The 17,005-nt window shown below is 43.2% G+C and overlaps 1 protein-coding gene across 14 annotated transcripts in view; it reads left to right on the plus strand.

Annotated features, from left to right (window-relative positions):
* LOC139748644 (uncharacterized) overlaps positions 1-17,005 on the plus strand; it is a 321,771-nt gene that overhangs the window by 184,365 nt on the left and 120,401 nt on the right. For all 14 annotated transcript variants that reach the window (XR_011712788.1, XR_011712787.1, XM_071661886.1 and 11 more), the window contains one exon: positions 5,134-8,809. Coding sequence is in view for 12 of the 14 variants with exons in the window: in XM_071661886.1 (XP_071517987.1) it covers positions 5,134-8,809 (3,676 nt within the window). In the remaining 2 variants the exon portion in view is untranslated. The remainder of the gene's footprint in view (positions 1-5,133; positions 8,810-17,005) is intronic.

A 17,005-nucleotide genomic window follows, 5' to 3' on the forward strand; every position in this document is an offset into this window, starting at 1 on the left:
CCCGGTATACCACATCGCTCCAATTCACTCTATTCCTTGCCCTCCTTTCACCCTCCTGCATGTTCAGGCCCCGATCACACAAAATCTTTTTCACTCCATCTTTCCACCTCCAATTTGGTCTCCCTCTTCTCCTCGTTCCCTCCACCTCCGACACATATATCCTCTTGGTCAATCTTTCCTCACTCATTCTCTCCATGTGCCCAAACCACTTCAAAACACCCTCTTCTGCTCTCTCAACCACGCTCTTTTTATTTCCACACATCTCTCTTACCCTTACGTTACTCACTAGATCAAACCACCTCACACCACACATTGTCCTCAAACATCTCATTTCCAGCACATCCATCCTCCTGCGCACAACTCTATCCATAGCCCACGCCTCACAACCATACAACATTGTTGGAACCACTATTCCTTCAAACATACCCATTTTTGCTTTCCGAGATAATGTTCTCGACTTCCACACATTCTTCAAGGCCCCCAGAATTTTCGCCCCCTCCCCCACCCTATGATCCACTTCCGCTTCCATGGTTCCATCCGCTGCCAGATCCACTCCCAGATATCTAAAACACTTCACTTCCTCCAGTTTTTCTCCATTCAAACTCACCTCCCAATTGACTTGACCCTCAACCCTACTGTACCTAATAACCTTGCTCTTATTCACATTTACTCTTAACTTTCTTCTTCCACACACTTTACCAAACTCAGTCACCAGCTTCTGGAGTTTCTCACATGAATCAGCCACCAGCGCTGTATCATCAGCGAACAACAACTGACTCACTTCCCAAGCTCTCTCATCCCCAACAGACTTCATACTTGCCCCTCTTTCCAAAACTCTTGCATTTACCTCCCTAACAACCCCATCCATAAACAAATTAAACAACCATGGAGACATCACACACCCCTGCCGCAAACCTACATTCACTGAGAACCAATCACTTTCCTCTCTTCCTACACGTACACATGCCTTACATCCTCGATAAAAACTTTTCACTGCTTCTAACAACTTTCCTCCCACACCATATATTCTTAATACCTTCCACAGAGCATCTCTATCAACTCTATCATATGCCTTCTCCAGATCCATAAATGCTACATACAAATCCATTTGCTTTTCTAAGTATTTCTCACATACATTCTTCAAAGCAAACACCTGATCCACACATCCTCTACCACTTCTGAAACCACACTGCTCTTCCCCAATCTGATGCTCTGTACATGCCTTCACCCTCTCAATCAATACCCTCCCATATAATTTACCAGGAATACTCAACAAACTTATACCTCTGTAATTTGAGCACTCACTCTTATCCCCTTTGCCTTTGTACAATGGCACTATGCACGCATTCCGCCAATCCTCAGGCACCTCACCATGAGTCATACATACATTAAATAACCTTACCAACCAGTCAATAATACAGTCACCCCCTTTTTTAATAAATTCCACTGCAATACAATCCAAACCTGCTGCCTTGCTGGCTTTCATCTTCCGCAAAGCTTTTACTACCTCTTCTCTGTTTACCAAATCATTTTCCCTAACCCTCTCACTTTGCACACCACCTCGACCAAAACACCCTATATCTGCCACTCTATCATCAAACACATTCAACAAACCTTCAAAATACTCACTCCATCTCCTTCTCACATCACCACTACTTGTTATCACCTCCCCATTTGCACCCTTCACTGAAGTTCCCATTTGCTCCCTTGTCTTATGCAGTTTATTTACCTCCTTCCAGATCATCTTTTTATTATTTTTATTTTTTTATTATACTTTGTCGCTGTCTCCCACGTTTGCGAGGTAGCGCAAGGAAACAGACGAAAGAAATGGCCCAACCCCTCCCCATACACATGTATATACATACGTCCACACACGCAAATATACATACCTACACAGCTTTCCATGGTTTACCCCAGACGCTTCACATGCCTTGATTCAATCCACTGACAACACGTCAAACCCGGTATACCACATCGCTCCAATTCACTCTATTCCTTGCCCTCCTTTCACCCTCCTGCATGTTCAGGCCCCGATCACACAAAATCTTTTTCACTCCATCTTTCCACCTCCAATTTGGTCTCCCTCTTCTCCTCGTTCCCTCCACCTCCGACACATATATCCTCTTGGTCAATCTTTCCTCACTCATTCTCTCCATGTGCCCAAACCACTTCAAAACAGCCTCTTCTGCTCTCTCAACCACGCTATTTTTATTTCCACACATCTCTCTTACCCTTACGTTACTCACTAGATCAAACCACCTCACACCACACATTGTCCTCAAACATCTCATTTCCAGCACATCCATCCTCCTGCGCACAACTCTATCCATAGCCCACGCCTCACAACCATACAACATTGTTGGAACCACTATTCCTTCAAACATACCCATTTTTGCTTTCCGAGGTAATGTTCTCGACTTCCACACATTCTTCAAGGCCCCCAGAATTTTCGCCCCCTCCCCCACCCTATGATCCACTTCCGCTTCCATGGTTCCATCCGCTGCCAGATCCACTCCCAGATATCTAAAACACTTCACTTCCTCCAGTTTTTCTCCATTCAAACTCACCTCCCAATTGACTTGACCCTCAACCCTACTGTACCTAATAACCTTGCTCTTATTCACATTTACTCTTAACTTTCTTCTTCCACACACTTTACCAAACTCAGTCACCAGAGTTTCTCACATGAATCAGCCACCAGCGCTGTATCATCAGCGAACAACAACTGACTCACTTCCCAAGCTCTCTCATCCCCAACAGACTTCATACTTGCCCCTCTTTCCAAAACTCTTGCATTTACCTCCCTAACAACCCCATCCATAAACAAATTAAACAACCATGGAGACATCACACACCCCTGCCGCAAACCTACATTCACTGAGAACCAATCACTTTCCTCTCTTCCTACACGTACACATGCCTTACATCCTCGATAAAAACTTTTCACTGCTTCTAACAACTTTCCTCCCACACCATATATTCTTAATACCTTCCACAGAGCATCTCTATCAACTCTATCATATGCCTTCTCCAGATCCATAAATGCTACATACAAATCCATTTGCTTTTCTAAGTATTTCTCACATACATTCTTCAAAGCAAACACCTGATCCACACATCCTCTACCACTTCTGAAACCACACTGCTCTTCCCCAATCTGATGCTCTGTACATGCCTTCACCCTCTCAATCAATACCCTCCCATATAATTTACCAGGAATACTCAACAAACTTATACCTCTGTAATTTGAGCACTCACTCTTATCCCCTTTGCCTTTGTACAATGGCACTATGCACGCATTCCGCCAATCCTCAGGCACCTCACCATGAGTCATACATACATTAAATAACCTTACCAACCAGTCAACAATACAGTCACCCCCTTTTTTGATAAATTCCACTGCAATACCATCCAAACCTGCTGCCTTGCCGGCTTTCATCTTCCGCAAAGCTTTCACTACCTCTTCTCTGTTTACCAAATCATTTTCCCTAATCCTCTCACTTTGCACACCACCTCGACCAAAACACCCTATATCTGCCACTCTTTTTATTCTCCCTAAGATTTAATGATACTCTCTCACCCCAACTCTCATTTGCCCTCTTTTTCACCTCGTGCACCTTTCTCTTGACCTCCTGTCTCTTTCTTTTATACATCTCCCACTCACTTGCATTTTTTCCCTGCAAAAATTGTCCAAATGCCTCTCTCTTCTCTTTCACTAATAATCTTACTTCTTCATCCCACCACTCACTCCCCTTTCTAATCAACCCGCCTCCCACTCTTCTCATGCCACAAGCATCTTTTGTGCAATCCATCACTGATTCCCTAAATACATCCCATTCCTCCCCCACTCCCCTTACTTCCATTGTTCTCACCTTTTTCCATTCTGTACTCAGTCTCTCCTGGTACTTCCTCACACAAGTCTCCTTCCCAAGCTCACTTACTCTCACCACCCTTTTCACCCCAACATTCACTCTTTTCTGAAAACCCATACAAATCTTCACCTTAGCCTCCACAAGATAATGATCAGACATCCCTCCAGTTGCACCTCTCAGCACTTCATATTGTCCCTAAACATTTTTATTTCCAGCTTAGCTACTATCTTTGCGTTTTTTGCCAGAGGCTCATTACATGCATCCATACCACACTGACTGGACTACTTTACCATTAAACATACCTATTTTTGCCCTTAGATTTAAGATAGTGGCTGCATTTTCCACACATTTCTCAGTGTGCCCAGGACCTTTGCTTTCCTCACCTACCTTGTGGCTCACTTCAGTTGCACTGGTTCCATCCACTGTTATATCCACTCCCCAATATCTAAAACGCTCCACTGATTCCAGGTTCTCTGCATTCAATTAACCTGTTCCTCTTCATTGCTAAACCTAAAATCCTCTCTTTTATTCACACTAACTTTCATTTTCCTCCATTCATACACTCCCAAACTCAGACACCAGTTTTTAGAGTTTCTAACTCAAATCTGCCTCCAACGCTGTGTCATCAGTAAATAACAACTGATTCATCCTCAGGCCCTCCTACCCCTAAGAGACTGCATACCTGTTCCTCTTTTCAAGGCCCTTGCTTTCATCACCTTCGTCTCCCCGTCTACAAACAAATTAAGTAGCCTTGGTGACATCACATGTCATGATGTATACCCAGTCTCGCAAGGAACTACTTATCCTCCTCTTCCTACTTGCACATGTGTTTTGCTGTCTTGATAAAACCCTTTACTACTTTTAGTAGTGTCGCACCTACACCATATATTCACGACACTTCTGTTTCCCAAAGTATTTCATGCACGTATTCTTGGAAGCAAGCATGAGATTCACATATCCTCTAACATTCCTGAATCCATATTGTTCTTTCCCAGTCTGAAGCTCTTTGCGTGCCACTGCCCTCTCAGTCACCACTCTCTCATACAGCTTACCAGCTATACTCATCAAACTTGTATCTCTGAAAAATGAACATTCACTTTATGTCCCCCATTGCCTGTATACAGTGGCACTATACAGGCATTCCTCCAATCCTCACATGCCTCTCTATGAGCCTTACTCTACACTGTTTGTTAGCACTTGAATTGAGTAGGTCCTTGTGTATACTTAGTAGCATTATTGTGACATATGTTTACTTTTTCAGGTACAACAGAAAGTGATAGTGAAGATTTTGAATCGGACGGAGAAACAGGATCAGAAAAATCTCGCACTCGAGCGAGTTCAGATCGACGTACCTCTACTGTGTCAGCATCTTCTTCAGTGTCTTCCACACCTACCTCTGAACCCACCACATCAGCTAATCCTGTCTTGGAAAAGACCTCTAAGGAACCTCAAATAAAAGCACAAGTAGAAGTGAAGGAAGAAAAGGAGGAACAGGAGCCATGTGGAAAGGATATTGATTTAAATGCCATTATGTCAGAAATGAAGGGACTTGATAAACCCATTAAAAAAGAGGAAGACCGTAGTTTGAAGGAGGCTACCCCAAGATTGATATCACCAGTGATTCCAGCCACATTTGCAGCACCTGAAAAGAAAACAGAGTTGCCTGTAAAGCAGTGCACAGAAAGTCTTCCAAGGAAAATTAATGATTCTCCAGTCAAACCAGTTGTTCAAGATCCCATGAAGCTTTTATCACCAAAATTGGAATCTCTAGAGGATGATGTATATGAATTTAAAGAACCAGAACCGTTTGATTTTGGGGAAATGCGTGCAAGGAAAGATGTTAGGATAAAGTCAAGTGTGGGTGCAGCAGTTGAAGAAGCTGAAGCAGAAGCTAAGGGTAAGAAGAAGGGTAGACCTAGAAAGGATGTCAAGGAGGAAGAAATTGAGAAAACAGAGTCTGATAATGAAAGTTCACCAAGTCCCCAGAAGCGTGTGATCCTTCCACGGGAAGTCAGAGAATCACCAGTTAAACGGCCGAGCCCAGAAACTAAAGAGAGTATTCCAGTTTTGATTGAGGGAAATGTGACACCTGAAAAAAAAGATTGCATTTCTGTGACAAAAATGATATCGCCACCTCAGAAAGTACTCTTGAAAAGAGATACACCAACAAAGATCGAACTACCTGGTACATCCATACCAGAAGTAAAGATGGTTAAGCCAGACTTTCCAAAATGTCCCTCACCAAAACAAAGTCAAGTAGAAACGCCTAAATCACAGTCACCTTTAAAAGACTCAGTAAGGTTGCTTACAATTCCAGTTAAAGCAAAGTCGATTACTAATTTGGAAAGACCTATAGCATCTCTTACCAAGCCTGTTGGCCCCCATTCACACCTTCTTGCTCAGGCTGTCATGCCAGTTATTGAATCAAAAGCCTTGGCGAAGCCTGTACCAAAACCAGCATTCGATATAAAATCTGAGAAGTTAACTATGTCTGTTAAAAGTGATGAAAAAATAGAAGCCAAAGTTATACCATTTTCACAGCGACAGCAGCATATATTTCCACATCTTCTAAATCGATCGGAGCCCTGTGAAAAAGTAAAAGATATTCAGCCAAGAATTGTGGCGCCATGCATGCAGTCCCCTCCAAGAGAGACATTACCAAATTGTGAATCAGGAACTTTGAGCCAGAGTGGATCTGATGCTGAGAGAATCAAGAGAGAAAGTTCTGTAGAGGAGAGCATTGAGGCTGTTATTAAGAGAGCATGCCAAGACCAGGAAGAGAAAGTTGAAGAAAACCGAAGTGAGAGCAAGATGGGTAATGATAAGAAAAGAAGATCAGGCAGAGCGAAGAAAGTTCTCAGTTGTGAATTTGTTCCTGACACTTCTGAGGAGTCTGACTCAGACAGCAGACTATCAAGACCTGATGTGGAGAAAAGGATTAGACAAGAAGGGTTGTGTGGTGATGGAGAGAAAATTGTGCATACCAGTAGAGGACAGAAACCAGTACCAGACATGGAGAGAAAAAATGGGAGGAGAGTTGATGAGGATATGGAAGATGAAGATGACAATGAGGGAATAGATGATGATGATGATGAGGAGGAGGAGGAGGAAGAGGAGGAAGAGGAAGAAGAGGAGGAGGAGGAAGAAGAGGATGAAGATGAAGAAGGAGAGGAGGAAGAAGAGGAAGAGGAGGAGGAGGAGCTTGAACCATTAATACAAACTACTGCTAAAGGAAAACTAACCAGAAGGCAAGACTTAGATGTTGAAGAGGAAGAAGACAAGCATGAGGAGGATGGTATTAGACATCTAAGAAAGAAGCCCAGAGCTTCTGCTTCTGCCACTCCAAAGCGAATGGAGGAAGAAGTGGAAACTGGGCTAGGGGATCTATTGTGTGAGGAAACTATTCCACCTGGTAGTCCTATGACACATGATACTGTTGTCACTGATTCAGAGCCACAGCACCAACCTGATTTGAAGAATGAAATGCCTTTTGCAAGTGTTCCTACAGGTAGCAGCTTTGGCAAAAGAGGGCCGGTTCCAGTTACACAGACAGTAGCATCTTCACATCATCCATCAGCTCCACAATCTCCACAGCTTCATCTGTCTCAGCAACAGCTTCCAGCCCAACACCAACCATTGCAGCAGCCTTTAAAGCAACAGCAGCAGCAAGTATCTCTTCAGCCAAAGCATCAGCAGCTCCTTATTCCTCAAGTACAACAGTCATGTCAGCAGAAACTTCAGCAACAGCAGCAACATCATCAGCTTCAACAACAACAGAAATCACAACAGTCACAAGCACAGCAGCAGCAGCCTCATTTACCGAAGCAGCCACAGCAGCAGGCAGTTCAGCAGCAGTCTCCACAACTTAACCTTCAGCAGGGTCAACAACACAACCTTCCACAGGTTCAACAGCAGCCGCACTCCCAGGTACAACAGCAGAATCCACTCGGACAAAAGCCGCATCCATCAGTGCAACTGCAGCAAAATGCGCAGGGGCAGCAGCAACAAAACCCTCAGGTACAGCAGGCACCGCAGCAGAATCTACTGAGTCAGCAGCAAAAACATGGACAAATGCCGCAGCAACAAAACTCTCCCCAAATTCCTCAGGTTCAGCAACAACACAGTCCTCAGGTTTCTCCGCAGCAGCAGCTTCCACCAATGCAACAGCACCAGCAGGTTCAGCAGCAGCACCAGCAGCACCAACAACATCAGCAACAACAACAACACCAACAACACCAACAACACCAACAACAACAACAACAGCACCAGCAGCAGCAGCAACAACAACAACAACAACAACAGCCACAGCAACACCATCATCATCATCATCATCAAATAAAGGTTCCGCAGCAGCACCACCAAGTTCAGCACTTGCAGCTTCACCAGGCACAGATAAAGGTACAGCAGCAGCAGCCGCCACAACACCACCAGGTGCAGCAGCATCACCATCACCCAGTCCAGCAGCAACACCATCAAGTGCAGCAGCAGCACCAGCACCATCACCACCAGATTCAGCAACCACAACATCACCAGCATCCGTCGCAATACTCACACTCACAACACAGCCAGCATCCACCACAGCGTCAGCACCTAGAGCAGCTGCAACAGCAACACCTTCATCAAGAGCAAACTCAACACCAGGATCAACAGTACCAACAGATTTCAAGATCTGTCGCAAGTATTGGTAATGCAATATTAAAACCAGGTCTAGCTGTAGTAGCTGCAGCAGCTGCATCAGCTGTATCATCTAGTGTCAGGAACTGTAGTGGCATTAATGGAGCAGTTGGTGCCTCGACAGGGCCATCCACGTCTGGCAATTGCAGTTCCCTGGCAGGAAGCGGGAGTGCTCCATCATCTGCTCAGACAACAGTCATGGACAATACCCCCCCCACCACGCCAGAGAGTATTATCTCAAATATATCAGATTCACCAAGAGGGTAAGAGTTTATGAACGAGAAGTTTTGTTTTTGTGAGTGTTATGAAATGAGGAATGAGTGTGAAATGTAACTTCTGAGAGAAGTTGATAAAAATGGTAGAGGATCTAAAATGGGACGGGGTAAGGATGAGGCAGTTTTTAAGAATGTGTTATTGTAGGCTGCTTTGGAAGTTTTTGGTACTTTGTTTATAGGTTGTGAAAAGAGGCATATTGTAAGGCTTAAGAAAGTTGCTAAAAGAGAAAAAGGGAATTATTAAGAAGCTGAGTTTACGGGAAATTAGCTCTAAAGGGAGATCAAAGTACTTAGAATGAAAAGTTTTGAATCTGAAAGTTAAAATGTTGTTGTTGTTGATATAAATGAATAAAAGGAAGGCAAATGAGAAACTTTGGAGATAAGTTAGGGAGGATTTCAAGGAAATTAACCTACTGATCTAGATGGAGGTAAGTTTTTTTATTTGACATTCACTATCTCCCGCGTTTGTGAGGTAGCGCAAGGAAACAGATGAAAGACTTGCCCAACCCACCCACATACAGAGATACATACATAAACGCTCACACGCACATATACATTCCTATACATTTCAATGTATACGTACATATACATACACAGACATATATGTATATACACATGTACTCACTCATACTTGCTGCCCCCATCCATTCCTGTTGCAACCCCACCACACATGAAATGGCACCCCCCTGACCCCACGCGTATGCGAGGTAGCGCCTGGAAAAGACTGCAAAGGCCACATTCGTTCACACTCAGTCTCCAGCTGTCATATGTAATGTGATTTGAATGCAAATGTGAGTCATGTGGTAGTTGAGGGTGTAATTAGTGTACCTGATGTGTTCAGTGTTGTAAATGGGAATGGTGAAGAGCTTTTAGATTTGTGTGCTGAAAAAGGACTGGTGATTGGGAATACCTGGTTTAAAAAGAGGGATATACATAAGTATACGTATGTAAGTAGGAGAGATGGCCAAAGAGCGTCGTTGGATTACTTGTTAATTGATAGGTGCGTGAAAGAGAGACTTATCGATGTTAATGTGCTGAGAGGGGCAAGTGGAGGGATGTCTGATCATTATCTTGTGGAGGCGAGTGAAGATTTGTGGATGTTTACAGAAAACAAGAGAGAATGTTGGGGTGAAGAGAGTGGTGAGAGTAAGTGAGCTTGGAAAGGAGACTTTTGTGAGGAAGTACCAGGAGAGATTGAGTACAGAATGGGAAAAGGTGAGAGCAAATGATGTAAGGGGAGTGGGAGAGGAAAGGGAGGTATTTAGGGAAGCAGTGGTGGCTTGCACAAAAGATGCTTGTGGCATGAGAAAGGTAAGAGATGGGCAGATTAGAAAGGGTAGTGAGTGGTGGGATGAAGAAGTAAGATTGTTAGTGAAAGAGAAGAGAGAGGCATTTGGACGATTTTTGCAGGGAAGTAGTGTGGATGATTAGGTGATGTATAAAAGAAAGAGACAGGAGGTCAAGAGAAAGATGCAAGAGGTGAAAAGGAGGGGAAATGAGTTGGGGTGATAGAGTATTATTAAATTTTAGTGAAAATAAAAAGATGTTTTGTGCAGGACAAGAGAACAAATGGGAACATCGGTGAAGGGGGCTAATGGGAAGGTAATAACAAGTGGTGGTGATGTGAGAAGGAGATGGAGTGAGTATTTTGAAGATTTGTTGAATATGTTTGATGATAGAGTGGCAGAAATAGGGTGTTTTGGTCGAGATGGTGTGCGAAGTGAGAGGATCAGGGAGAATGGTTTAGTAAACAGAGAAGAGGTAGTGAAAGCTTTGTGGAAGATGAAAGCCGGCAAGGCAGCGGGTTTGGATGGTATTGCAGTAGAGTTTATTAGAAAAGTTGGTGAATGTATTGTTGACTGGTTGGTAAGGATATTCAGTGTATGTATGGTTCGTGGTGAAGTGCCTGAGGATTGGCGGAATGCATGCATAGAGTCATTGTACAAAGGCAAAGGGGGATAAAAGAGGAGTGCTCAAATTACAGAGGTATAAGTTTGTTGAGTATTCCTAGGAAATCATATGGGAGGGTATTGATTGAGAGGGTGAAGGCATGTACAGAGCATCAGATTGGGGAAGAGCAGTGTGGTTTCAGAAGTGGTAGAGGATGTGTGGATCAGGTGTTTGCTTTGAAGAATATATGTCAGAAATACTTAGAAAAATCAGGTGAATTTGTATGTAGCATTTATGGATCTGGAGAAGGCATATGATGTTCTGTGGAAAGTATTAAGAGTATATGGTATGGGAGGTAAGTTGCTTGAAGCAGTGAAAGGTTTTAATCGAGGATGTAAGGCATGTGTTTGAGTAGGATGAGAGGAAAGTGATTGATTCCCAGTGAATTTGGTTTGCGGCAGGGGTGCGTGATGTCTCCATGGTTGTTTAATTTGTTTATGGATGGGGTTGTTAGGGAAGTGAATGCAAGAGTTTTGGAAAGCGGAGCAAGTATGCAGTCTGTTGTGGATGAGAGTGCTTGGAAAGTGAGTCAGTAGTTGTTTGCTGATGATACAGCACTGGTGGCTGATTCATGTGAGAAACTGCAGATGTTGGTGACTGAGTTTGGTAAAGTGTGTGAAAGAAGGAAGCTGAGAGTAAATGTGAATAAGAGGAAGGTTATTAGGTTCAGTAGGGTTGAAGGACAAGTTTATTGGGAGGTAAGTTTGAATGGAGAAAAACTGGAGGAAGTGAAGTGTTTTAGGTATGTGGGAGTGGATTTGGCAGCGGATGGAACCATGGAAGCGGGAGTGAGTCACAGGGTGGGTGAGGGGACAAAGGTACTGGGAGCGTTGAAGAATGTGTGGAAGGCGAGAACACCATCTCAGAGAGCAAAAATGGGTATGTTTGAAGGAAGAGAGGTTCCAACAATGTTATATGGTTGCAAGGCATAGGCTATAGATAGGGTTGTGCAGAGGAGGGTGGATGTGTTGGAAATGAAATGTTTGAGGACAATATGTGGTGTGAGGTGGTTTGATCGAGTACGTAATGAAAGGGTAAGAGAGATGTTTGGTAATAAAAAGAGTGTGGTTGAGAGAGCAGAAGAAGGTGTATTGAAATGGTTTGGCCACAGGAGAGAATGAGAGGAAAGATTGACAAAGAGGATATATATGTCAGAGGTGGAGGGAACGAGGAGGTGGAAGGATGGAGTGAAAAAGATTATGAACGAGTGTTTAGCTGATACTCTATGGGGAGGAGAGTGTGTAGCTGGTACACAATGGGGAGGAGAGTGTGTAGCCGGTACACAATGGGGAGGAGAGTGTGTAGCTGGTACACTTCTAGGAGGCAAGTGCGTAGTGTGTAACTGGTACACTATAGGGCACAGGATGTGTAGCTGGTACACTGTGGGGAGGAGAATGTGTAGCTGGTACACTAGGGGTGATCCCGTAAGACAAGTAGGGAGGACATTGAGATCTTGTTTACTTGAACCTGATTCAAGATCATTCTTACATCTTACAAAGCACTGCATTGGTTGTGGATAGTGTGAATATTATTATTATTACTATTATTATTATTATTATTATTATTATTATTATTATTATTATTATTGTACTTTGTTTTGGAAGGAGGTAAATAAAGTGCGTAAGACAAGGAAGCAAATGGGAACTTCAGTGAAGGGGGCTAATGGGGAGGTGATAACAAGTGGTGATGTGAGAAGGAGATGGAGTGAATATTTTGAAGGTTTGTTGAATGTGTTTGATGATAGAGTGGCAGATATAGGGTCTTTTGGTGGAGGTGGTGTGCAAAGTGAGAGGGTTAGGGAAAATGATTTGGTAAACAGAGAAGAGGTAATAAAAGCTTTGCAGAAGATGAAAGCCGGCAAGGCAGCAGGTTTGGATGGTATTGCAGTAGAATTTATTAAAAAGGGGGGTGACTGTATTGTTGACTGGTTGGTGAGGTTATTTGATGTATGTATGTATGTCTCATGGTGAGGTGCCTGAGGATTGGCGGAATGCGTGCATAGTGCCATTGTACAAAGGCAAAGGGGATAAAAGTGAGTGCTCCAATTACGGAGGTATAAGTTTGTTGAGTATTCCTGGTAAATTATATGGGAGGGCATTGATTGAGAGGGTGAAGGCATGTACAGAGCATCAGATTGGGGAAGAGCAGTGTTGTTTCAGAAATGGTAGAGGATGTGTGGATCAGGTGTTTGCTTTGAAGAATGTATGTGAGAAATACTTAGAGAAGCAAATGGATTTGTATGTAGCATTTATGGATTTGGAGAAGGCATATGATAGAGTTGATAGAGATGCTCTGTGGAAGGTATTAAGAATATATGGTGTGGGAGGCAAGTTGTTAGAAGTGAAAAGTTTTTATTGAGGATGTAAGGCATGTGTACGTGTAGGAAGAGAGGAAAGTGATTGGTTCTCAGTGAATGTAGGCTTGCGGCAGAGGTGTGTGATGTCTCCATGGTTGTTTAATTTGTTCATGGATGGGGTTGTTAGGGAGGTGAATGCAAGAGTTTTGGAAAGAGGGGCAAGTATGCAGTCTGTTGTGGATGAGAGAGCTTGGGAAGTGAGTCAGTTGTTGTTCACTGATGATACAGCGCTGGTGGCTGATTCATGTGAGAAACTGCAGAAGCTGGTAACTGAGTTTAGTAAAGTGTGTGAAAGAAGAAAGCTGAGAGTAAATGTGAATAAAAGCAATGTTATTAGGTACAGTAGGGTTGAGGGACAAGTCAATTGGGAGGTAAGTTTGAATGGAGAAAAACTGGAGGAAGTGAAGAGTTTTAGATATCTAGGAGTGGATTTGGAAGCGGATGGAACCATGGAAGCTGAAGTGAACCATAGGGTGGGGGAGGGGGCAAAAGTTCTGGAAGTCAAGAACATTATCTTGGAAAGCAAAAATGGGTATATTTGTAGGAATAGTGGTTCCAACATTGTTATATGGTTGCAAGGCGTGGGCTATGGATAGAGTTGTGCGGAGGAGGGTGGATGTGCTGGAAATGAGATGTTTGAGGACAATATGTGGTGTGAGATGGTTTGATCGAGTAAGTAATAATTGGGTAAGAGAGATGTGTGGTAATAAATAGAGTGTGATTGAGAGAGCAGAAGAGGGTGTTTTGAAATGGTTTGGTCACATGGAGAGAATGAGTGGTAAAGATTGATCAAGAGGATATATGTGTCAGAGGTGGAGGGAACGAGGAGAAGTGGGAGACCTAATTGGAGGTGGAAAGATGGAGTGAAAAAGATTTTGAGTGATCAGGGCCTGAACATGCAGGAGGGTGAAAGGCGTGCAAGGAATAGATTGAATTGGAACGATGTGGTATACCGGGGTTGACGTGCTGTCAATGGATTGAACCAGGGCATATGAAGCATCTGGGGTAAACCATGGAAATTTCTGTGGGGCCTGGATGTGAAAAGGGAGCTGTGGTTTCGGGCATTATTACATGACAGCTAGAGACTGAGTGTGAACGAATGTGGCTTTTGTTGTCTTTTCCTAGCGCTACCTTGCGCTCATTTGGGGGGAGGGAGGGGTTGTTTCATGTGTGGCGAGGTGGTGATGGGATTGAATAAAGGTAGACTATGAATTATGTACATGTGTATATATGTATATTTCTGTGTGTGTATATATATGTATACATTGAGATGTATAGGTATGTATATTTGCGTTCAACACGTGTATGTATATACATGTGTATGTGGGTGGGTTCTGCCATTTCTTTCGTCTGTTTCCTTGCGCTACCTCGTTAACGCGGAAGACAGCGACAAAGCAAAACAAATAAATAATTGTACTTTGTTTCCGTCTCCCACGTTAGCAAGGTAGTGCAATGAAACAGACAAAAGAATGGCCCAACCCACCCACATACACGTGTATATGCATACACATCCACATATGCACTTATACACACCTATACATATATGTACATGCACAGACATAGGCATATATATATTTATATATGCAAGAGTCTTGGAAAGAGGGGCAAGTATGAAGTCTGTTGGGGATGAGAGAGCTTGGGAAGTGAGTCAGTTGTTGTTCGCTGATGATACAGCGCTGGTGGCGGATTCATGTGAGAAACTGCAGAAGCTGGTGACGGAGTTTGATAAAGTGTGTGGAAGAAGAAAGTTAAGAGTAAATGTGAATAAGAGCAAGGTTATTAGGTACAGTAGGGTTGAGGGTCAAGTCAATTGGGAGGTGAGTTTGAATGGTGAAAAACTGGAGGAAGTGAAGTGTTTTAGATATCTGGGAGTGGATCTGTCAGCGGATGGAACCATGGAAGCGGAAGTGGATCATAGGGTGGGGGAGGGGGCGAAAATTTTGGGAGCCTTGAAAAATGTGTGGAAGTCGAGAACATTATCCCGGAAAGCAAAAATGGGTATGTTTGAAGGAATAGTAGTTCCAACAATGTTGTATGGTTGCGAGGCGTGGGCTATGGATAGAGTTGTGCGCAGGAGGATGGATGTGCTGGAAATGAGATGTTTGAGGATAATGTGTGGTGTGAGGTGGTTTGATCGAGTAAGTAACGTAAGGGTAAGAGAGATGTGTGGAAATAAAAAGAGCGTGGTTGAGAGAGCAGAAGAGGGTGTTTTAAAATGGTTTGGGCACATGGAGAGAATGAGTGAGGAAAGATTGACCAAGAGGATATATGTGTCGGAGGTGGAGGGAACGAGGAGAAGAGGGAGACCAAATTGGAGGTGGAAAGATGGAGTGAAAAAGATTTTGTGTGATCGGGGCCTGAACATGCAGGAGGGTGAAAGGAGGGCAAGGAATAGAGTGAATTGGAGCGATATGGTATACAGGGGTTGACGTGCTGTCAGTGGATTGAATCAGGGCATGTGAAGCGTCCGGGGTAAACCATGGAAAGCTTTGTAGGTATGTATATTTGTGTGTGTGGACGTGTGTATGTACATGTGTATGGGGGGGGTTGGGCCATTTCTTTCGTCTGTTTCCTTGCGCTACCTCGCAAACGCGGGAGACAGCGACAAAGTATAAAAAAAAAAAAAAAATATATATATATATATATATTCTTTCTTTCAAACCATTCGCCATTTCCCGCGTTAGCGAGGTAGCGCCAAGAACAGAGGACTGGGCCTTTTTTGGAATATCCTCACCTGGCCCCCTCTGTTCCTTCCCTTGGAAAATCAAAAAAAAAAAAAAAAAAAAAAAAAAAAAAAAAAAAAAAAAAACGAGAGGGGAGGATTTCCAGCCCCCCGCTCCCTCCCCTTTTAGTCGCCTTCTACGACACGCAGGGAATACGTGGGAAGTATTCTTAATCCCCTATCCCCAGGGATAATATATATATATATATATATATATATATATATATATATATATATATATATATATATATATATATATATATATATATATCTTTTATACATCTCCCACTCAGTTGCATTTTTCCCTGCAAAAATCGTCCAAATGCCTCTCTCTTCTCTTTCACTAATACTCTTACTTCTTCATCCCACCACTCACTACCCTTTCTAATCAACCCACCTCCCACTCTTCTCATGCCACAAGCATCTTTTGCGCAATCCATCACTGATTCCCTAAATACATCCCATTCCTCCCCCACTCCCCTTGCTTCCATTCTTCTCACCTTTTTCCATTCTGTACTCAGTCTCTCCTGGTACTTCCTCACACAGGTCTCCTTCTCAAGCTCACTTACTCTCACCACCCTCTTCACCCCAACATTCACTCTTCTTTTCTGAAAACCCATACAAATCTTCACCTTAGCCTCCACAAGATAATGATCAGACATCCCTCCAATTGCACCTCTCAGCACATTAACATCCAAAAGTCTCTCTTTCGCACGCCTGTCAATTAACACGTAATCCAATAACGCTCTCTGGCCATCTCTCCTACTTACATAAGTATACTTATGTATATCTCGCTTTTTAAACCAGGTATTCCCAATCATCAGTCCTTTTTCAGCACATAAATCTACAAGCTCTTCACCATTTCCATTTACAACACTGAACACCCCATGTATACCAATTATTCCCTCAACTGCCACATTACTCACCTTTGCATTCAAATCACCCATCACTATAACCCGGTCTCGTGCATCAAAACCACTAACACACTCATTCAGCTGCTCCCAAAACACTTGCCTCTCTTGATCTTTCTTCTCATGCCCAGATGCATATGCACCAATAATCACCCACCTCTCTCCATCAACTTTCAGTTTTACCCATATTAATCGAGAATTTACTTTCTTACACTCTATCACATACTCCCACAACTCCTGTTTCA

Source organism: Panulirus ornatus, chromosome 5 (genome assembly GCF_036320965.1).
Source record: "Panulirus ornatus isolate Po-2019 chromosome 5, ASM3632096v1, whole genome shotgun sequence".
NCBI classification, from domain to species: Eukaryota; Metazoa; Arthropoda; class Malacostraca; order Decapoda; family Palinuridae; genus Panulirus; species Panulirus ornatus.